Raw genomic sequence first — 22,340 nt, forward strand, 5'->3', positions numbered from 1 at the left:
GTAACTGTTTTGATAATGATTTATATGATCGACCAAAAAAATCCAAGAATATATCAAAAAAAGAAAGGCGATTATCAAATAAATATTTTGAAGAAAAATCCATGCTTGAGATGAACTTACACGATCAGATGTTTGAAAAGTGGAGGAGGGTGGCCTGCCGATCTTTCCAAAATAAAAGAGAGAAGGAAATTTGTAATGGAATATAACGTGTAATAGTGAAGGGATATTGAGGAATGTTAAATGAGTATTAATAACTCCCATACATCCCTCGTATTAATAGCTGCTCCATGCATTCATTCATTCAATTTAGTTGACTGCCTTGACTTGTGTTCAATAATACGTATATTTTTTTCAGTTCATTTCATACTCAAAGAGGGGAGACATAGTATAAGGTCTGATAATCGTCGATGCATTAATTGATCATTTATGAGATTTGGCGAAGTTAAAGATTATAAAAGAATACTTGTTTGGTAGGCATTCATCTCTTTCGTATTCGTGTATTTAACATTTACACGTCTTACTATGTGCAAAAAAGAAAGACTGAAAATGACATAATTGCAATGATCTAAACACAATTGTTATTTTGTTGACATCATCCCATGATGTATTTTTTGTGAGGCTCTCAGGAACTTTTTGGGTGCATTTGGATTTAAGGCATTTGAAAACTATGATTTCCAATGCATTTTTATTATTTAGATGATTAAAAAATATTTAACTCTATCTCATATTTATTTACCATAATATGTTTTGGATTTGAAATTCATTGGTATAACTATAACATAGGAGATTGATTTGAATTCGACGCTCTTCTGTTTTGAAGGATGTAACTCCGCCAGCATAGTGTGCATGATGACAATAAACCCTACGCAGATGAAAGTTATCCGCCTTTCATCAGGAATAAACGAGGACAAAACAGAAAGTATCGGGCATCAATCCTAAGCAGGTATTATTTAATCCATGCATGAATTGGAACTTGAACCGGTGCGCAACGACGACCAAATTAAACAATATATGATATCCAAACAACAGTATCCATTATAGGGAAATCAATGCATGCATATATAGAAGGTATAATGTGATTGGAACCAGATTTACCATATAATTCTCGATTCTTTCTCAAATGTAAAAAAGGTTGAAAACCAAAGAATTCGTCCTCACACCATTATATAAACTTCATATTATAAACAATTACATCGTACATCACATTCAACAATGGAGCAACTGAAACCCATATATGAGCTGGTCATCCCGTTCCTTTCCCAGGCATTTATAAGATCGTACAACATTGATTGGTTTTCTTCGCTTGCTTATAAAACATCTGTATCAAATATCACCCCCAAAAAACCGACAAGAATCCGGCATTAGAAAAGAACGAACGACGGACCCTGAGTTGAAACAGTTGCAATAGAAAAGGAAAAGTAGAATGACATATCGAGTGTTAAAGTGAAAGATTTGTAGGTCAACGACTCAACCAAATGTATTTCTGTTATGCACTGATTGCAGTTGATCATAAACAAAAAACATGAATTGGATTTATAATGAAAAATTAAGGAAATAAAATATGATATGGAACCTACGCCATCACAATACTATTAATTTCATTTCAGTATTCATAGCTCGTTGCAAAAGTTTTGGCCACTTTAAACACCCCAAAAAATACTAACCACAACTAAAATGTCTCGACAGTGCGCATATTAACAACCATAGGATTGTCTGTATGAAAACATGGTACAATTACAGGTCAATAGAAAGTCGAGGAAAAAAACCATAACAATTTATGGACGAGTTCTGTATGCCCATTATGGCATGTTTATGCTTACCATTTAAATAACCATTTCCATTTTCTAGGATTTTGCAAAGCCATAGAAATATGTCAATAGATACTTTTTGTAACCTTCAATTGGTAAGTTAAAATTTCTCTTATGCACGTCGTTTTCCACATAAATACGTGTTCTATTGTTTAATATTTTCCTTATGCTCTGCATTTTTCTTTACCACTTTCTCTAATCATCATCAAAAACAACAATCCACACTTTACATGTTAATTTAAGTAACCCAAATCTCCAAAGAACTAGTGAGAATTAAACAAGTATACAAACCTGAGAAGCCGCACTAAGATCTGAACTCTTCTCAACCAGACTATCAAGCTTCTCACCTCGTTCTAAGACACTGTCAATTGTCTTGTGCTGGAATAGACCAAACACAAAAGATGGCACAGGTAATGAGGTCAAAAGAAAAAAGAAAGAAGAGAAATACGAAATAACAGTGAACCCATCATTTGCATATGCATTGTTGTATCAACAGTTGCATTAAACAAATCTACGCAAACTCAAGTTACTAACCAGAAATCACTAAATTAAATTGTAATCCATTTTATACTCAGCACAAACAAGTTTAGAAGAAATAATAATGAATATGCATGGATGAAGCCAATGGACACAAATGAGCAATTTCCACTTAAGCACCAAGGCCACAGGTTAAAAGTTCCTGATGCATAATTTTACACCAGAAAACAGGTCGGATTGAACAAGAAGGTGGTTCAGATTTGGAAGACAATGTGCAATTATGATAAAACCCAACAAGGAAAATAACCAGCGGTCCTGGTTTGCTAGAGGGATCTATTTGAAGAGAACACAAGTATAATGGAAGGAATGAACGTTAATGTGTATTCCACACGATCATCAATCAAAAAATTTTCAGTACCAACAATACATAATATGATCATATCCATTCCTAACAACGTGTGCGCTTCTCCAATCAAGTTGAAAGGAACTTTAAAAGTGCATACTATTATCATGTTACCACAGGTTTCCAACATTTAAGTAATAATGCGCCTATCTTCAGTTTTTTTCTAGGTAAGTGTTGAACCATATATCTGAATGGAGAATGCCTCGAAAATCTTTTCATCCTTCCCTAACCAGATTTTCAAACAGTAAGCTTTACATGTCAAGATAAGAATTTGTTCAATTCCCAGGTTAACATAAATACACCAGGATAAAAAGACAATCTTTATTACTGAATTTCTTGATGGAGTTACTAGGGTAATTATAAAAAACAAACTAATCCAAGTTAGACAACCCTCATCTCCAAGGTATGCAATGATAAAACAATAACAAATTTCATTCAAAAGTGTTGCTGAATGCTGAAAATAATTACAAAGTTATAATGGCATTCTAAGTAGATGAAGAGATGCAACTAATCAACTATAGTGATGAATTCATATATATGCCAAGGCAATTTGATCCAGAATAATCAGGATGATGGTAGCTAGGGTATAGATTTACAAGTGATGAAGGGAGTGAAGATGTAGAAAACACTCACAAGAATAATTTTGGTTTCATCCAACTCCCGTTGAATTCTCAACAGCTTGTCAGCCTCAGCAGGGTCCTGAGAAGTTAAACAGAAAAAAAAATTCAAGAGTCTAAAGGGGTGTACAGAATGCAAGAACACTCATTCATAAATACGTATCTACAACTCATTGATTAAACCCACAGAATGCGCCAAATTTTCAAAAGTAATCAAGAGGATGGTTGCCAGGAAAATTAATGGTGATTTTAATTTGATAAGGCCACCAATTTGAAACACACGAAGGTACAGAAAGACTGAAACACCTGAAATTTGGTGATCGCCTCATTTAGATAGGGCCATGGTTGAGCATTATCAGACTGCACAGTTTTCCAAGACTCGCCAAAGTTCTTTAAGTACTCATCCAAGACCTGACAACATGACATCATCTGTAAACCGAATTCGACAAAAAAACACTGCCTTCATGAAATTTTAAAATAACCAACGGGGAGCCAATACCTGGTTGAGCAACGAAAATGCACTTCGGACAGGATAATGGTCATCCATAAACCCCAATGCAAGCAAGCCATTTCTATTGTAGGAATGAACCTTGTATTCTATTGTTCATTTGAATAAAAAACACATGTCAGCTTCTAGCAAATTTCCAGCCCTCTAACTACCACATATCAGCGTATATTGGAGAGAGAAAACAATACGATCATTACTCATTATCCCTTCCCATTTGGGCCCAGACATGAATTTCCATCGAAACACACGAGCCAACCAGATTTTCAATCCATACAAGAAAAAACTTACTCAATCGCCAAATAAAAGCATCGAAAATCCATAATAATTCAATGGAAAATTGGCCTTCAGCCCGAGCCGTCGATTTTTTTTGTGTTCAATCTGTGTGTATTTTTTAGTACCACGTCTCCACGTGAAAGTGTATCACATTTTCACGTGAGGTGTACCTAATTTTGTATGACAGTGTAACACAATTTTGTGTGTAGAAAGTGAAGCCAAATAAATATTTTGATCCATATGTTTCACCAACTTCCCCATAATTCAATGGATTTTTAATTTTTTTTAAAAAATATTTCAAAGAAAAAAAGGGAAAATGGTTTCCATCTCTTCAATTCAAGAAGTCTTCAAAGGATTAAAAAACCTTCATGCTGCACGGACTGGCGTTGGCCAGGTGAGGTGCGCTTAGCAACAGTCCGGCCGACAAAGACGATAAATTCCCTAACGCTGGGGCGTTGGAAAAAACCGAAACTGCTTAGATCCGACGCGTTCGCCAGTATAACTGGATCTAAACCCTCCGGGATGCATTTCAATACCATCAAAGCCGTGATCTTCACCATAATCGTAATTTCTGGTCGCCTCTCTCCTCCTTCAGCTTCTTCGTCTTTTTTTCCCCTTAATTTATCTGTTGGTCAATGTATTCCGCACCCCTCTTTCAAGAAACAGATACCCGAACGATGAAATAAGAATATGAAATTTGTTGCGAATTTTCTTACGGGCGTAAAGATTAAAGATTTGATTCCATCGTTTTTTCGAAAAGCAAATATCGATTATATATATTTTTTGAGAATGGTGGAATACAGAATCATGGGTGTTGGCTGCTGGCTCCTTCGAATCTTGCGTATTACGTGCCACGTCACACCATTGTCGGTTCACGACTGAAATTATCCTTTCTGGTATACGGAAGGTAAGAGGATCAACATTATTCTTATTACCTAAAATAATATCTTAATAATGTATTTAAAAAAATATTTCTAAAAAATAAAGTAGAATTTTGGTGTCAAATTTATTAAAATCTCTCGTTTTTCATATTGCAGTGTTCGCAATTTTTTTTTAAAATTAATTAATTTATAAATGGTAAAAAAGTGGAAGAAAGTTATGTTTTGAGCAGTTACTTTTATTTTATTTAACTATTAACAAAGATCTCAAAACATTATATTTTTGTCATAAATTGTTTGACATTACAAAATTCAAATATTAATTTCATTAATGGAAAAAAATATTCATTTACATAATTATAAGATATTTTAGATGCATCTAAAATTATACTTATTACCCAAACAGTTATTTTAGAGTAAGGATGACAAGAATAAGGATGATAAGGAGATGAGACTAGGACGATTTTGTTATCTTTATCTGTGCCATTGCCCCCGAATTTCATATCCACTCTCGTATTAATGACCCTTCCCGAACTTGAATTTATTATTATTATTATTAATATTAATAATAATTATAATATCACTATTAATTATATTTTCAAAAAATTTAATAATAATATAAACATTATTTAATATTATCATTATTATTTTTTAAAATAATAATAATATTATTATTAATATTATTTCGGGACGAGCTCGGAGATGAAGATAATATTTTCATAACCATCCCGAATTATTTTGAGGATTTAAAAAAATATTCGAACCCGAACCCAAAAAAAATCAAAGATCATTGTCTCAGTTTCAGGTTTTCTTCATGGGACTTTGAATATGTGAGAAAAAAAATTCATATTTGTTTTAGAATGCTGAATTATAATAATAATAATAAGAAAGATAATAATTCATTCAGTTAAATTTATATATAAAAACCAAAAAAATTAAATCATCCTCAACTTTTACAACTATAGCTCAAAATAGGTTGGATTCAAAAGATTTTTGTGAGATGAAAATATGTTAAAATTTAGAAACATACTTTTGGATTAATCTCTTTTTCGGAACAACATTTTTCTAGAGAAATTAGAAAATAATTTTAGTTATTTTTTTAAAAAATATACTAGTTTTACTTGCGGATTCTCTTCTGAAGCCTAAACCCTTCCCTCTTCCACCTCCGCTCTCACCCGTTCTATGCCTTGCTAATCTTCCAACTCTCACTTTCAGAATCAGAGTTCCACAATTTGTTTGAGGTAAATGTTAAGATTTTCCCATTTTTAGTTCAATTTAATTCAAGCTAAATGTTCACATGTAAATAAGGTCGCTGGGTTTTGTGTGTTGAGGCTTGACTTGGAAAATTTTAGACCGAATGATGATTGATCTGTACAACTATAAGACGCGGTAATCAACAATAGAAAATTTGTAGAATAAATACAGTTTTAAGATAAATCAGTCGGTAAGCAACTGAGAATGCATTCTGAAACTCCCGATTTTTCAGCCAGTATTATTAAGTTGCATTTTGAATTTTTTATTCATAGGATGAGATTTGATTTGGGGGTTGGATTTGAACACTGCGTTTCTAATACACCCAGCAATTACTATTAAAATTGTTTAACTTGATATAGTGTGAATTTGAAATTCACTTGAATTTCGCATATGATTTCAAATTCTTCAATCCAAGCACGACCTTGGAGAACAAATTTCATTTATTCAAATATTCCAGATGAAAGCATATAAACAAAGACGAGTTTATACTCGTTGGGTTTGTCTTGCCACGTGGCTCATGTGTCGAACTCCAGCCTGAATCAGATACAGCCACAAGGTTGGTTAGTTGTTTCTGAGTTGAGGAAGATAAGTGGTCTTCCCTGAGATGAGAAACGAAAGTTGGGGGGGTTGTTGGGGGGGGGGGGGGATAGGAGAGTGAAGTGGATAGAGGATTGGAGTAGAGACAGAGAAAGATGAGGGGGCTTGATAATGCAAGAAGTAGTCAAAGGGGGGATAAAAATCCTGGCCAAGTTTCAGGGAGGTTGAGGTTTGCAAGGTCCAAGTGTAAGTGGTGTATCGTGGCTGTTTTTAAAAGGCCGCTCTCCAATTGTATACAGCGTTTTATATTACTCATGTTCCACGAGTAGTGATACTCCGTTGACACTGATAACTGAATTTATATTTGAGACACGGTCCTTGTCTAACCAAGTATGTTGGTGGTCTAATAGATATTTTTATTGTGCGGCATTCATGTTTAATTCTCTCCAGTAAAAACATGGTCTAGGTTCCATGAAGTTTACATATTTATCTCTTTAACGTATCGACAGGAAACTACTTGTTCTGGATGCACCTGATTGTTGCCAGCTTTAGGTAGTCTGGAGTTTATGAAGTTGAATTGTCAGCTATATCTGCTCCTGAATACTTGGAACTCCAGATTTTGAACCAAATAAACGTTATTTGATCTCTCCATGACTTTGCGTAGACCACCACTTCCTCGGCTGCTCCTTAGCAATGTCTCTTGCATGAGAAACGGACAGCAAATCCTTCGCCATGTGAACATCACCATCCGCGATGGAGGAGCCCTTGTTCTAACTGGTGCAAATGGCTCAGGCAAAACCACTTTCTTGCGCATGATGGCTGGCTTCTCCAGACCATCAGCTGGCGAAATACTTTGGAATGGGCATGACATTATGGAATCTGGTGTGTACCATCAGTACAAGCTTCAGCTAAACTGGCTTTCCCTAAAAGATGCCATCAAAAACAAGTTTACTGTTCTTGACAATGTTCAGTGGTTCGAAGTTCTTGAAGGCAAGCAAGGGAAGGCCCTGCCGGCCGTAGAATTAATGGGGCTAGGAAGATTAGCAAATGAGAAAGCACGAATGCTCTCAATGGGTCAGCGAAAAAGGTTGCAACTTGCCAGATTATTGGCCATTGATAGACCAATTTGGTTGCTGGATGAGCCTTCGGTGGCATTGGATGATGATGGAGTCAAGTTACTCGAGTATATAATTGCCGAGCACAGAAAGAAGGGTGGAATTGTTATTGTGGCAACTCATCTACCGATTCAAATTGAAGATGCAATGTTTTTAAGATTGCCACCGAGGTTCCCTAGAAGGATGACCTTTGTCGACATGCTCGACCGGAGTGGATTCGATTAGCAATGTTGAGATGTACGACATGCAGCCATTTTTGGTAATTATGCATATAGTTGAAACTCCTGTTTCGACTAACTCGTGAAGTCCCATATTCAAGCGAATTAAAAGGATGGTGAGCTCATCATTTATCAATGTATTCATTCATTTATCAACTATATGTTATGTCAGATTGCTAGCAATCATGATTTTGAACTCTGAGCTAGGGTTGTGAGAGTAACTTGACATGAATCTCATTCGAGGACTTTCATATCATATCTTCATTGTTGAACAAAGTTCCATTTTTTACTTTCACATCGCAAATCCCTCGTACGTGCCAGTGATGTGATGTAGAGCATAAGTTTGGCTTTAACGTAAAGGAGATTTTGTAATTTATTAGAAGTGATTGTTAATAATATTCTCATGATTTTGTTGTACGCCTACTTACCTGTTATTAATATAGCTAGCCTACAATTTTGTTTGTACCAATTTAAGGAAGAGTTTGGCATGCACATGGCGAAACCAATTTAAAAGTTGGATGAATTCTCAAAATAAGATAAAACTTGGAACGCTCCGTGTACTTAAATGCGATTTTTTAGGAACATTCAACAAATACATAGAAGATATCATTTTAAAAAATAAAAACAAATTGTTATGCTTCCCCCAATTAGTAAACCGATTGGCTTACCCTTGAGTTTATTCAACACACTGCTACTTTCTATATCGTGGATGAAACAAAATACTAACATCTCCTCTCTTTCATCCTCCTTATTTCTCCTCGTCAATCCACATCCAATCTACTTGCAATGGTGAACCTAAATCTACAGCGAAGTACTAGGTTTAGTACTAAAGCATAACTCGATCATTCTAGCTTACTGTTTTATCCTCTTACAATCTGCAGGACTAAAAATTCCGAGTGAAACATTACTTGATGCCAACTTCCAATTCTAATCGCCAGAGCTAGCCGAGGCTCAGAGATACCGAATTTTGAAGCTCATGAGAAGGATCCCAATCCAAGGACAATGAGAAAATCTTGGACAAAATCGTTAGTACTTGAGCAACAATTGGACGATCATTGAGATCATGAGCCACACAGTTCTTTGCAAGCTGAGCCATGGAGTAGGCCAAATCCAGAGGTTACTCTTCTCCAAGACGTGGATCAATAAATCCTCGCAACTTGTACCTAACCTTCTCGCCACCTAGAACCTCTCTTATGCTATCAGATATCAAAATTTGATCCCCTTTTTCATTAATAGCATTAGTAATGGGTTCCCTTCCAGACAGGAGCTCTAAAATCAGGATCCCTATAGCAAACACGTCTAGTTTTGGAGTGACCAATCCGTTTTCTAAATACTCCGGAGCCATATAGCCGTAGGTTCCCACCACATGCCTCGTGATTACGGGTTGATCGGTGTCATCCAGCTTCTTGACGAACCCGAAATTTGTGTCTTTAGCCCTCATGTTGTCATCTAAAAGAATGTTGCTACTGTTCAAGTTCTTGGGAATATATGGAGGATTCGTGAAGTTGTGGAGGTAGTTCAATGCATCTGCAACATCACATGCAATCCGAACCCTCTGTTTCCAATCAAGCTTTGAGTAATCTTTATCACCTGAGGACTTATAGTTTTCATCAATGGGGTTCTCCTTTCTTTGTAGCCAGTTGCGTACTCGTACACAAAGTAGGTGACACCTTCGTAGAGACAGAAACCAGAAAGTCGAATAATTTGTAAATGGTTGATTTGCCTGAGTAAATCGATTTCCGGGATCACGTTCCCTTTCATAATCTTTACTGCAGCATCATCCCCCATTAATGAACAGCGGTAAACTGAGGATTTACCGATTCTGTTTGCTTCTGCAAATGAGTTAGTCGCTTTCTCCAACTCCTCGAACCTGTAGATCTTTAGAGTTTCCATGGCACTTCGGATACCTTCGGAAGACACCGACCAGGACCACTTACCTTTAATCTCTCCTGATTCGTCGGCAAGCTTCGGAGGTGGCACTGGAGAGTGCTCGTGGCGTCTGCTCCGTCGGCGGAAGAACCAGAACAGAAACCCGAAACCGAGGAGGAGAATAATAGCTACTCCAACTCCCACACCAACAAAAACCCACTTACGGGAATCGCCGTCACTTTCGGAAGAAGGGGTGCTGGAGGGAGCAGGAGGGGGCAGCGGTGGCTGTAAGATGGCGATGTTGATGTTCTCCATTGTCGGTTCAGTTTTGAGCGGCACAAGAATTGGAGTGAAGTAAAAGATGAATTGACTATCAGAGAGCTCGTTTGCTTCAATGATGCTCGGGCTGTCGGCCCCGGCGCCGGAAAGGGTTTCGGCAATGGTAGGGATATCATTTCCCTGACGTATGAGGTAGGTTAGAAGGTACCGGAAACCGCCCGCTATTTGTTTCGGAGTGGGGCACGCGCATCGGAGGGGAACCGTAACCCTGTCGTTGACGAATAGCTGCCGCTCGTGTAAACGGTTCTAAGCCATCATAGATTGACAAGTGGAGAGTGCCTGATATGTGTAGTTTGCGACTGTGAAGTAACTTTCCCCAGTCTCTTTGAGTACGTAAGAAGCATCATGCTGGTAACAATTCCCGCCAGAGCAAGAACAATTGACGGGTATGATAAGGAGAGTATCATCAGGAATGGAACCGACATCGGAGATTTTATTAGCAGCGGCAATCTGAGAGGCGTCGGCGGCCAAGAGATAGGCGATGGTGGCGGGGTTGTTGTAGACGGGGGTTGATCTGAAAGTGAGGTAAGATGTGCAGGAGGTGGCGACGCCGTTGCAGACGTAGCCAAGAGTGACAGTGTCGTCGTTTTCACAGGCGAGCTGCTTGTTGTTAACATAGGCCTGTTGCGCATGGGATTGCAGAAGAAGAAGATGAAATAAAGGAGAAATGGCAGCAGCTGGAAGAGGGAAGCAGCCTCAGCCATGGCCGCCTCACGACCACTTCCTTCATAAATAACGATAACGGTGATGATGATGATTCAATGCTAGACCTGACCGCACTGCATCCTCGTTGAAATTTTCAACGTTTTTCGAATTACTAATATTACTATTATACAGCACACCAATTAATTAACAATTTTAAAAATAAAAATTATTATTTTACTACTAATTATTTATGATTTATGGTATTTCTTTATTCTTCCTCCTTTGATAACTTATTTAAGATGTCCGAGGAACTCTCGAACGCTACATATATAATATGTGACCCTCTACATATATATAAACTTGAGAGAAATTAACTTATCTAAGAAAAAATAATATTTTTGATATGAAAAATAATATTTTTTTATAATTTGAATCAGATTAGAGATCTATTTCAAAAAATCTATAGAACGATTTTCCATGAATTTTTGTGCAGATTTTATATAATATGGACTTTTGTCGAAAGAACGAAAATTGTTTTTTAAAATTAGAAATAATGATCCCAAAATCAAGTGAAAATTTCCAACTCGCCAGGGCAGATCCTAGGCTAGGAGAAGATAGATAGAAGGGACTAAAGACTTGTTGACTACGCATGGGAAAAGTAAGTCCCAAATTAATTGGATTGGAGCAAGGACTAAGCAAGCAACCAGGAGTGGGATGGAGACGTAACTCCAAGTGTCAATTTACTGCAATATTCTTAGCTTCAAATGCACTGTGTTATATTTTCTATTCAAATTAAATAATTGTTTATTCTTAATTAGATTTCTATTACGTCATATATATGAATTTCAGGACTTAAAAAAACAGGAACAAAAAAAATTCAATAAGGGATACCACATAGACTCGGAAGACATTATAAAGCTTCCACATTAGATGAAAGAAGACTGATTCGATGATCTAAATCTTCTTGCCCTTGACGTTGTCTTTTCTAAAAGATTTTGTTGTCATTATATTTGTGTCTCGACACACAAATGGACTAAGATATTTAATGGAAATGATATATGGAAGCAGATGTAACGCAAGAGGAGATTGAATTGAGAGGGATCATTTGCAAATGGAGCCTGCCTCATAGACCTTGTCCAAAACAGTAATCATCGAAGCCGAATTCGGGAGTTGCCATTGTTCCTTCATGTTCCTGCATCCATAACCATAAAGAATGAGATACTAGTATCGATGTAGAGACTGGAAATTAATCAGATGTTGCTCGACTTGCTTCTGGTAAATTCCTACCAGTTTGATCATGGAACTCACTAAATCATCCAAAGAATCATAACTCTGAGAAACGAAGCCACTTTCCAGCTTTCGTCGGAGCAACGAAGAAGCGCCTCCTCCAATCAATCTGTCATTCAACACCATATCCATCTTCTCATTGCAGGATCGAGTATTGTGGTCCGAATTTTGGCTAAAGGGGCCCACAAAACCATTTTCGGGAACATTCAAAGAAGCAAAAGTAGTGCTTGCTCCCCACATTTGGTTGTATTCTTGATTCATATTCTGAACCTTTCCGATCGAACTTTCTTGCCATTGCATATAGTTTCTTGAATTTTCCATAGTGGTTGAAGGAAGATTAATCTTCATGTTGTGTAAATAAGGACCATTCGAAGGATTCTTCTGAAGTAATTGAGGCCTGTTCTCTGTAGTGAAACTGGAGTTCAAGGATTCCGAGTTGGAAGAAACCATGTTGAGAGACGATCCATTTTCGTGTACCACTGTGGGATTATTTGGGCTGCTATTTAAATAATTTCTTGAGCTACCAATAAGTTCTTGACTGCCTGTAAATGTATTACCAGCCATAAAGATTCTTGAATCATTCATACTATTGAATTTCATTACATTCTGTTGCAACTGATCTTGTTCCAAAGATGACCGAGTTCCTTGAAATAAACTCGTGTTTTGACTTGAAGATGAAACAGCAAGGCTCGTTTTTCCAATAGCAGATGGGGTAAGGCTTATATTTGCAGGAATATTCAGTGTACCGAGTAAGCCACCAGAGGTTGTATAAGGGGACGAGGAGACATTTGCCAGTCGTCCTTGTCCAGAAAAAGTTCCAAAATTTTCAAGTCCCTCGAAGGAAGCCATTCGCATGAAATGGGAACCATTCACCCCGAATGTGGCTGCCATATTCGCTTGCTGAGTTGCGACAGAACTAATCCTTTTCAGGTACAACCTGTATTTCTGCATAAGTGAAACAAGTTACCACCGTGAGGTAAAGCCAACAGTTTGTTTCAGGTATTGCACATTGCAAGTGATACTACTCTAAAAATAAATTTCATCAATGCAATTAAAGTTGGCAAAGAAGGTTATCACCTGAAGATGGCTCGCCACATTTTCCCGAGTAAGCCCTTCGACACCCATCAGGTCAAGAATCCTTTTTGGAAAAGCCTCTGTATCAAGAAACAACACAACAAGACAAAACTTATCCACGCCAAAATTTGCCGTAACTACCTACAAAACATGCTTACACTTGAAAATATTGAGTATTCAGAACTTACTTTCAATCCCCAAGTGATTGACAGCAGAGACGAACTTCCTGTGAAGCTCGATAGACCAGATTACTCGAGGCTTCTTCTGTGTTGCAGGATCTTCAGATTCATGCCCATCATCATTCTCATCGTCCTCATCTTTCCTCTTTTTATTAATTTTCCCATTCTGATCCGCATCATTCCTTGAAGTAGATCCATTACCTTCATCATTTTCATGGTGATATTTGGCATGACCAGGGGATTTATTCTTGTTATTTGAATCGAGCTTCTTTCTTCTAAGTACGTGTTGCCATATGTTTTTCAGCTCCTCAATTCGAACTGGCTTCACCAAATAATCACAAGCGCCATGTGTAACTCCTTTCATGACGAGTTTGGGGTCACCATTGGCTGACAACACTGGAACAAGATCAAGGAATCAAAAGAAAATTTCAAGGTGACCATTATTAATATAGGAATTGGAGTTCATTACATTGTCGGCCTTGCATGTTTTAAAGAAAATGACAATACTGTAAAAAGATATTCGATCTGAATCCGACCAACTCAAAAAATTTTGGCAAGATTTCACCGAACTGTAGAAGCTATCCAATAAAATCCCACCAAACCATGATTCTTTTTTTCTTAAGTTTGCCTACAACACCACCATAATAATTTTTCATACACAATCTCATGAAAGGGCTAAAAATCTTGGAAATTGTTCATAGAAAAGAATGTGAGCTTACTGATAACCGGCAGATCCATTTCGAGACCGACAAGTTCTAGAAGCTTAAAACCATCCATATCTGGCATATGCACATCACTGATCACAAGGTCAAATCTATCTTTGTTTTCTCTTAACATCGTCAACGCTGTTCTCGCCTGACTCGTTGTAATAACTGCGAAACAGCGAATCATTTTCATTTGAAGAGAGAAGCCAGCCATTGACCAAAATATACAGAGCATCCCTCCAATCAAAACAAGGCATTTGCATCCACATGATGGGACAAACATTTGATAATAGGAAACAAAATGAATCCAAATCCGGCACAATTATATTACACCCAAAGAAACAGGAACATAGGAGATACTGAGAGCAAATTTTATGTTACATATACTCAACCAATCTCAATCGGATCAACAAAACCTAGAACCTTGCTCGACTTGCTTGTAATAATGAAAACACAAGACTACATATTGATCAAATAAGCTAAAAGATGACAACAAAATTCGATTTCAATCCAAAACAAATATTGAATAAAAGTAATGAAAACCCCAAAAAACAGAAGCAAAACACACCATGATACTGGCATTTCCTTAGCAGAGTATCCAACAACTTCAAGCATATCGGGTCATCATCCACAGCAAGAACGCGCAGCCCCACTGGAAATTTATCATGATTTTTATTTCCACTCATAGTTTCCTCCACAGTCATCGTTTGACCCACAATTCTAAACACCGAAAATGAGTTTAGTAGGGATCGGAGGATAAAAATGGGGCCTTTAGCACCAAAATCACTTTCCCGAACACTTCAACACAATCCCAGATGCAAAAATCTTTATTACAATATCAACAACCAAGAATTTAGCAGACAAAAGAGAAATATAGAGATCACAAGAAAGAGATGGAGACAGGAAAATCGAATAAAAAAACCAGCGATGATTGGTAACGAAAGGTGCCATTATGACTCTATATATGTCAAACTTCTTAAATTTAAAATTAATTTAATTATTTTGAATAACCTTATATAAATAAATATAAAATCAAATCAACCTATTCAAATTAGAATATAGAACACATACGAGGATAAAGATACAGCATGTGCGTATGTCTATAGTGGGTAGTAACCGAAATGCAGCTTTATTGAGTCAAATAATTGAGCTTTTATTTATAATAAAGTATTGTTTGCAGCAACTTTTCTCTCACCACAACCTCTTAAAGGTAAGCATGCAAGTATGAATATCGTACCAAAACTATTCAACATGGATAATTGTTATGATTTTTACTATCAACTATTATTGCACAAAAAAAAAACTCATATTAAATGCATAAATTAAAGAAAAGGAAGATTTCTTTTGTTTTAAGTATGCTTTTTACCAATCCAGATCTAGTCTACTAAAATATAATTGTATTCTAACTCTAAAATAGATATGAAAGATCCACGACGGTCAACTCTGACGCAGTGAGGAATTCCATACATGTCCTGGTTTTTTATTTGTCACCAATTTAATTTAATTAAAGGGGTGTTTTTTGGTATGTTAAAAGTTTCTTTTTTAAAAAATATCGAAGTTAGGGATATATTAGATGTTTTTTTTTTGCAATTTCCATAAAAATTAGCATAGATTATAAATTCGGGTGATAATTTAGGGAAAAAATGCTGGTAAATGATTAACCTTCTTGGTATATATGTTCCAATTGCGTGATTATTAAAGAAAATTATTGTATAATTGTTTGGTTTTTGGGATAAAAGGGAAAAATAGATGTTTCTCTATGAAAAGGTGTAATAATCGAGATTTCTCTCTATTTTAAATTCACAACAATTCCTTCCACATAATTATGGTGTCAAAAAACACCGAGGATTGGACACTGACAATCCAATTGTTTGATATTAAATAATCTTTATATTGTTATCACAACAATAACAAACGAATCGTATAGTAACAAAGAAAATGCGATGTGTCCACCCCCGATGATTATGCCTAATGAATGCGTGACCATTCGGTGAAGTTGCACTTCATTTATTCGAGCTTTTTGGTGAGCAAAAATTACTAGCTGTTGACTAATTAAAAATAATTAAGTCTTGAATGTGCATTGCTAAAGGGTCAAATTATTTGCAGAATAATCGATTGCTTCCTCCATCGATCAGGCTGATGAGTCCCATGCCATGGAAGATACAAAGCACACCACAAGAAACCGTATCCGTGAGATAAAATATCAATCAACTAATAAAGCTTTTTAGTTAATAAGCACTTGTGGAGGTATCCCACAGGAAAATAGTGATGGAGGCATTGAAATATCAGCAACTGAGAATCTAGTGCCAGAAAAGGTGAGAATGAACACCCAAATAAGTGAGATGATCTTCCGATTAGCCATGGGTTTGGTTTCTTTGATTCTCTTGAAGATCACACCAAGAAGATAATATCAGACCAACATATATTAGAACGCAGATGCGGCATACATATATTACAACGTCAATATTGGCACCAAAAATCTAAATTTTATTGATGTTCTAAGATCATTTTTTGTCAGCATATGTACGTTGGAATGTTATTCTGATTCATTCAACAGCTAGAATTATATTCTTGGATGTGAAACATGGGAAAACAAGTTTTTTTTTTTTTGACGGCTTGCTATATTTTCTCGTGGGGAGAGGGGTTTCTGAGTATGCATTGGTTTGAGACAACTGTAAAAAGCATTTCGCAAATTTCAAACAGAAGAGTGATTGCTTAAAATTGTATGGTTTTATATTTCCTTCATTTTGAAATGATGCTACACGATATAAACAACTACTTTCAATGGCTTTGGGTATTGCAATTTGAAGGTGTGGACTAATTAAATAATATTTCGAAAAGAAAAGACTAAAATACAAAATAAACAAAATCATTATTAAATTCGACTAATTAAATAATCAAAACAAAAATGCTTCTATTTTCCTAAATCCATATATACGTTCCAACGCGCATTTGTAAAATGCGATTTCGCCGGGGATTGCATTGTTTAGTTAGGAAATCCGTATGGCGGCCCACGTTTTAAGGACCAAACAAGCAACACCTAAAAAATTTGAGACTCACCTGATCTTTGAAACGAGGGGTTGGAAAATGTACGATTTCCCACAATTTTGGGGAGTTTAAGGACACCAAAAATTAAATGGGTAATTAAATATTAAGGGCTATCGCCTCGAAATAACATTTATGGCTTCCAACTTGTCTTCCATTTTTAAGAATCAATGTATCATCTAATTTGCATGGAGGCCTGTAAAAAATTGGAGTAACAATTGGGGGAGAGATAAAGAGAGTTTTATAATCTTGTGCGGTGGTTCTCTCTAAAGTTTTTCTTATTTTTATTGCAAAAACATAATCATGGCTCCTGATATGTCCTTGGAACAAATCAAGAATGAACAAGTTGACCTTGTAAGTCTCCATTTCCTAATTACATTGCTTTGATGACAACGCTAGTTTTTTTTTAAAAAAATTAAAAAAAATATTCCATTTTTCGACGTATTCTTGATTGAAGTATATAAGAGTTTGGCTTGGTAATAATGGTCAAGTATCCATTTATGCATGGCAGGAAAATATTCCCATTGAGGACGTTTTCACACAACTTAGATGTACAAGGGAGGGTTTGACATCCGATGAAGGAAACAAAAGGCTTGAAATATTCGGCTATAATAAACTTGAGGAGAAAAAGGAAAGCAAGGTCCTCAAGTTCTTGGGATTTATGTGGAATCCTCTTTCATGGGTTATGGAATCTGCTGCCATTATGGCCATTGCCTTGGCCAATGGAGGGGTAACTTTGCAGCTGTTTATCTTTGATTCTTCATCTTGTTTTCTTTTCTGGATTAAGTCAACATGTGAAAATGCAGGGCAAGCCTCCAGATTGGCAAGATTTTGTTGGTATTATCGTGCTTCTTATTATCAACTCAACTATAAGTTTCATTGAAGAAAATAATGCCGGAAATGCGGCTGCAGCTCTAATGGCTGGTCTTGCACCTAAAACCAAGGTGTCTTGACCTTATCTTCGTCATGAGTCTTTCATAGTTACACGAAAAATTTACGCCTATATCTTACAAATTGAATGGTTGATTGTGCTTATAGGTTTTGAGAGATGGAAATTGGAGTGAGCAGGATGCATCAATTCTTGTTCCTGGAGATTTGATCAGTGTCAAATTGGGAGATATTATCCCGGCCGATGCTCGTCTCTTAGAGGGAGATCCTCTCAAGATCGATCAATCGGCCCTCACAGGTGAATCCCTTCCTGTGACCAAACACCCTGGTGATGGAGTTTTCTCTGGCTCCACCTGCAAGCAGGGAGAGATCGAGGCTGTGGTTATCGCCACCGGCGTTCACACATTCTTCGGCAAGGCTGCTCATCTTGTGGATAGTACGAACAATGTGGGACACTTCCAAAAGGTATGTATTTACGTGTTTTTTGGGTAACACATCATGTTTTCGTGTGCAAAGTGTCAGTTATAAGATTATGATACATGTTCAAATGATTGTATGCTAATCAGGTGCTGACTGCCATTGGAAATTTCTGTATCTGCTCCATTGCTGTTGGCATGTTGATCGAGATAGTCGTGATGTACCCGATTCAACATAGGAGGTACCGAGAAGGAATCGACAATCTTCTAGTGTTGCTGATTGGAGGAATTCCGATTGCCATGCCAACAGTATTGTCCGTGACAATGGCTATTGGATCTCATCGGCTATCTCAGCAGGGCGCCATCACAAAAAGAATGACAGCCATTGAGGAAATGGCTGGCATGGATGTGCTCTGTAGCGACAAAACAGGAACACTTACTCTCAATAAGCTCACAGTCGACAAGAACTTAGTCGAGGTGTTCCCAAAGAATTTAGATAAGGAAACTCTTCTTTTGCTTGCTGCGAGGGCTTCCAGGGTTGAGAATCAGGATGCCATTGATGCTTCAATTGTTAACATGCTTAGCGATCCCAAAGAGGTGAGTCTTCTAAACTATATAGCTTGTTGGGATGGTAAATCTGCTAAGATTGCTTAGTTGTAAAGTACTATTTTTTCGATGTTTTTAGGCAAGAGCAGGAATTACAGAGGTACATTTCTTGCCATTCAACCCAGTGGAGAAGAGAACTGCGATCACATATTATGATTCTAATGGAAACTGGCACAGATGCAGCAAAGGTGCTCCTGAGCAAGTAAGGATAATCGTAAAAGTTTTCATAATTAAATGAAAAGTAATAATATTTTCCTCGATGCTGGGTATTTCACAGTTTTGTTTCTTTTTTGTTATTTAACAGATAATTGAACTATGTGGACTCAAAGGGGATGTAAAGAATAAGGCTCATGCGATCATAGATAATTTTGCCAACCGCGGTCTTCGTTCCCTTGGTGTTTCACGACAGGTTTGTCAGGCATCCCATGAAGGGTTTCTCATGCCATCATGCTTTCAACAAAAAAGTATACGATTTTTTTTTTTAAAAAAAGCTGCAAATCGTGAAATATTTTACATAAAATTTCAGACTGTTCCTGAAAAAACCAAAGAAAGTGATGGTGGACCTTGGGAGTTCGTTGGTTTGCTGCCTCTTTTCGACCCTCCTAGACACGATAGCGCAGAGACTATTAGAAAGGCTCTTGATCTTGGTGTCAATGTTAAGATGATCACTGGTGATCAATTAGCTATTGGCAAAGAAACAGGCCGCAGGCTTGGAATGGGAACCAACATGTACCCATCTTCTTCCCTTCTTGGCCAATCCAAGGACGAATCTATCGCTTCGATCCCTGTAGATGATCTCATTGAGAAAGCAGATGGTTTTGCTGGTGTCTTCCCAGGTACAATATTACCCTGGAAGGGAAAAAAATACCCACTTAATGTATTAATGAGAAATCGTATTACTTACAACAAAACTCAAGTTTTATATGCACAGAGCACAAGTATGAAATTGTGAAAAAACTACAAGAGAGGAAGCACATCTGCGGTATGACTGGCGATGGAGTGAACGATGCCCCAGCACTTAAGAAAGCAGACATTGGTATCGCTGTAGCAGATGCCACTGATGCCGCTAGAAGTGCATCCGATATTGTTTTGACTGAACCAGGACTTAGTGTGATCGTGAGTGCGGTTCTGACAAGTAGAGCCATCTTCCAAAGGATGAAGAATTACACCATTTATGCTGTTTCCATCACAATTCGTATTGTTATGGGATTCATGCTTATTGCCCTTATCTGGAAGTTTGACTTTTCGCCGTTCATGGTTCTCGTTATTGCCATCCTCAATGATGGAACTATCATGACAATCTCCAAAGACAGAGTGAAGCCATCTCCAGTTCCTGATTCGTGGAAACTCAAGGAAATATTTGCCACCGGTGTCGTTCTTGGAACATACATGGCTATCATGACTGTTGTCTTCTTTTACCTCGCGTCAGATACCGATTTCTTCACTGTAAGCTCTTTCTGCCCTCGAAAACTAGCACGCTTGTTAAAAAAGTCATTGAACTTAGTATTATAGGCTCTGGTATTAGTTGAGCAACTTTCGAAACATGATGCCAATGCTGTTGTGAGGGTTTTGGTCGTACTGTGGCTAATTGCTACGGTTGTCATAACGACAAGCATTGGATTCTTAAACAACTAACAAATTTTGACTACTCGATTACTGTTTCTTTGTTATAGAAAACCTTTAACGTGAAATCCATCCGGGGGAACACAGATGAGCTCACAGCCGCTCTGTACCTTCAAGTAAGCATTATAAGTCAAGCACTCATTTTTGTCACAAGGTCGCGAAGCTGGTCTTTTGTCGAACGCCCTGGTCTCTTGCTTGTCAGTGCTTTCTTAATAGCTCAGTTGGTAAGTTCCACAAGTCATCAATTTTTAAGTTACCTTATACATATATCGTCACTCGGTTACATCAAGTTCTTGGCTAAATATAAGTTGTGGGATTCCAGGTGGCTACACTAATTGCAGTATATGCAAGCTGGGGATTTGCAAGAATTGAAGGTATCGGATGGGGATGGGCTGGAGTCATCTGGATCTTCAGCATTATCACTTACTTCCCACTTGATATTCTCAAGTTCATGATTCGTTATGGGTTGAGTGGAAAAGCTTGGGATTCGATGATACAGAACAAGGTATGGTTCTAACAAGTTACATTATTCTAATAAATAATTCATTCCGCTTCCTCCTCACGGTGCAGACAAACTTTGATTGAACCAAACTTGACTCCGAAATATTTCACTTGTAATTCTAACTCATTTCTTTGATATCGTACTTCCTCAAAATAGACCGCATTCACAACAAAGAAAGATTACGGTAAGGGTGAGAGAGAAGCACAATGGGCAGTGGCGCAACGAACCCTTCACGGGCTGTCGGATCCAGGACCTTCCAGTGTGTTCCACGACAAGAACAACTACAGCGAGCTGTCGGAAATCGCTGAGCAGGCTAAACGAAGAGCTGAAGTGGCAAGGTACACATGCTTCATCAATTTTCTTGAAAATTAAAGTCATTAAGTTATAATGGCTCGATTGTACAAGTTCTTTATTTTCTGATGGCACGACTAACAAATTTCTAAAATTAGAAGTCGTGTTCTCACCGCCAGTTCAAATACAAAAGGATCTTGCTTTAAATTTTTTTAAAACATTAAACAAGAGTTTTTCTAAATGCCATTTTTTCAAAAAAGAAATATAGTTAATGTAAAGATACAATATTGAAGACGCACATTTTGCAGGCTAAGGGAGCTTCACACTCTTAAGGGGCATGTCGAATCCGTGGTGAAGCTAAAGGGATTGGACATTGAAACCATTCAACAACACTACACCGTGTAAGAGGCATTCAAATTTTGGGGATTAATTTGAACAGAGCACAACATAAAGTAAAGATGAACACGTACTGGAATTTTTTTCTTTTTTCTTTTTTGGTGTATAATAGATGGGTGATAGAAATTATGATGAAGCTCTAATAGGTTTTGGATAAAATTCTTATGTTAGACGTCTATATCATGAAATTCTATTGTTATTATTTTTTATTATTATTTCATTTTATTTTATGATTAAGTCATGTTCTGTGTAGTGCGTATGCTCCCTCTTGCCTACTAATTAAATTAGTTACATCATGGAGATAAAATATCAAGAAATCCCTTCTTTTTTTAGTCTTATTCCAATAAATTGAGATTATGAAATATATGAGTGGCAAAGTGGATGGTAT

General features: G+C 37.1%; 4 protein-coding genes and 1 pseudogene across 6 annotated transcripts; 2 read left to right on the forward strand and 3 right to left on the reverse strand.

The window, feature by feature from the left end:
- Positions 1-990: 990 nt before the first annotated feature.
- Positions 991-4,953, reverse strand: LOC140968160 (VAMP-like protein YKT61). Its single transcript, XM_073429025.1, has 6 exons — positions 4,451-4,953; positions 3,805-3,902; positions 3,612-3,716; positions 3,322-3,387; positions 2,100-2,186; positions 991-1,318 (listed from the first exon to the last, which is right to left on the reverse strand). The coding sequence occupies exons 1-6, from the start codon at positions 4,644-4,646 to the stop codon at positions 1,268-1,270; spliced, it is 603 nt and encodes a 200-aa protein (XP_073285126.1). The 5' UTR covers positions 4,647-4,953; the 3' UTR covers positions 991-1,267.
- Positions 4,954-6,065: 1,112 nt separating this feature from the next.
- Positions 6,066-8,502, forward strand: LOC140968087 (ABC transporter I family member 1). 2 transcript variants are annotated; one of them, XM_073428927.1, is made up of 2 exons: positions 6,066-6,205; positions 7,265-8,502. In XM_073428927.1, the coding sequence occupies exon 2, from the start codon at positions 7,406-7,408 to the stop codon at positions 8,093-8,095; it is 690 nt and encodes a 229-aa protein (XP_073285028.1). In that variant the 5' UTR covers positions 6,066-6,205; positions 7,265-7,405; the 3' UTR covers positions 8,096-8,502. The 2 variants fall into 2 exon arrangements, with proteins under 2 accessions (XP_073285028.1, XP_073285029.1); XM_073428928.1 differs by having other exon boundaries at positions 6,085-6,205; positions 7,308-8,502.
- A 144-nt stretch (positions 8,503-8,646) lies between these two features.
- Positions 8,647-11,081, reverse strand: LOC140968080 (protein LYK5-like; annotated as a pseudogene).
- Positions 11,082-11,793: 712 nt separating this feature from the next.
- Positions 11,794-15,152, reverse strand: LOC140968158 (two-component response regulator ORR22-like). Of its 2 annotated transcripts, none has more exons than XM_073429023.1 (6): positions 14,754-15,152; positions 14,201-14,353; positions 13,491-13,877; positions 13,306-13,382; positions 12,250-13,173; positions 11,794-12,133 (listed from the first exon to the last, which is right to left on the reverse strand). In XM_073429023.1, exons 1-6 carry the CDS (start codon positions 14,887-14,889, stop codon positions 12,065-12,067), a joined length of 1,746 nt encoding a protein of 581 aa, XP_073285124.1. In that variant the 5' UTR covers positions 14,890-15,152; the 3' UTR covers positions 11,794-12,064. The 2 variants fall into 2 exon arrangements, with proteins under 2 accessions (XP_073285124.1, XP_073285123.1); XM_073429022.1 differs by having other exon boundaries at positions 12,229-13,173; positions 14,754-15,148.
- A 2,198-nt stretch (positions 15,153-17,350) lies between these two features.
- On the forward strand, positions 17,351-22,134 carry LOC140968111 (ATPase 8, plasma membrane-type). Its single transcript, XM_073428958.1, has 13 exons — positions 17,351-17,584; positions 17,742-17,960; positions 18,037-18,174; positions 18,269-18,583; positions 18,685-19,131; positions 19,220-19,342; positions 19,445-19,549; positions 19,667-19,976; positions 20,072-20,586; positions 20,814-20,987; positions 21,086-21,268; positions 21,422-21,603; positions 21,865-22,134. Exons 1-13 carry the CDS (start codon positions 17,534-17,536, stop codon positions 21,959-21,961), a joined length of 2,859 nt encoding a protein of 952 aa, XP_073285059.1. The 5' UTR covers positions 17,351-17,533; the 3' UTR covers positions 21,962-22,134.
- The last annotated feature ends 206 nt before the right edge of the window (positions 22,135-22,340 follow it).

The sequence above is a fragment of the Primulina huaijiensis genome, unplaced genomic scaffold, assembly GCF_012295235.1.
Source record: "Primulina huaijiensis isolate GDHJ02 unplaced genomic scaffold, ASM1229523v2 scaffold3245, whole genome shotgun sequence".
Taxonomy (NCBI): domain Eukaryota; kingdom Viridiplantae; phylum Streptophyta; class Magnoliopsida; order Lamiales; family Gesneriaceae; genus Primulina; species Primulina huaijiensis.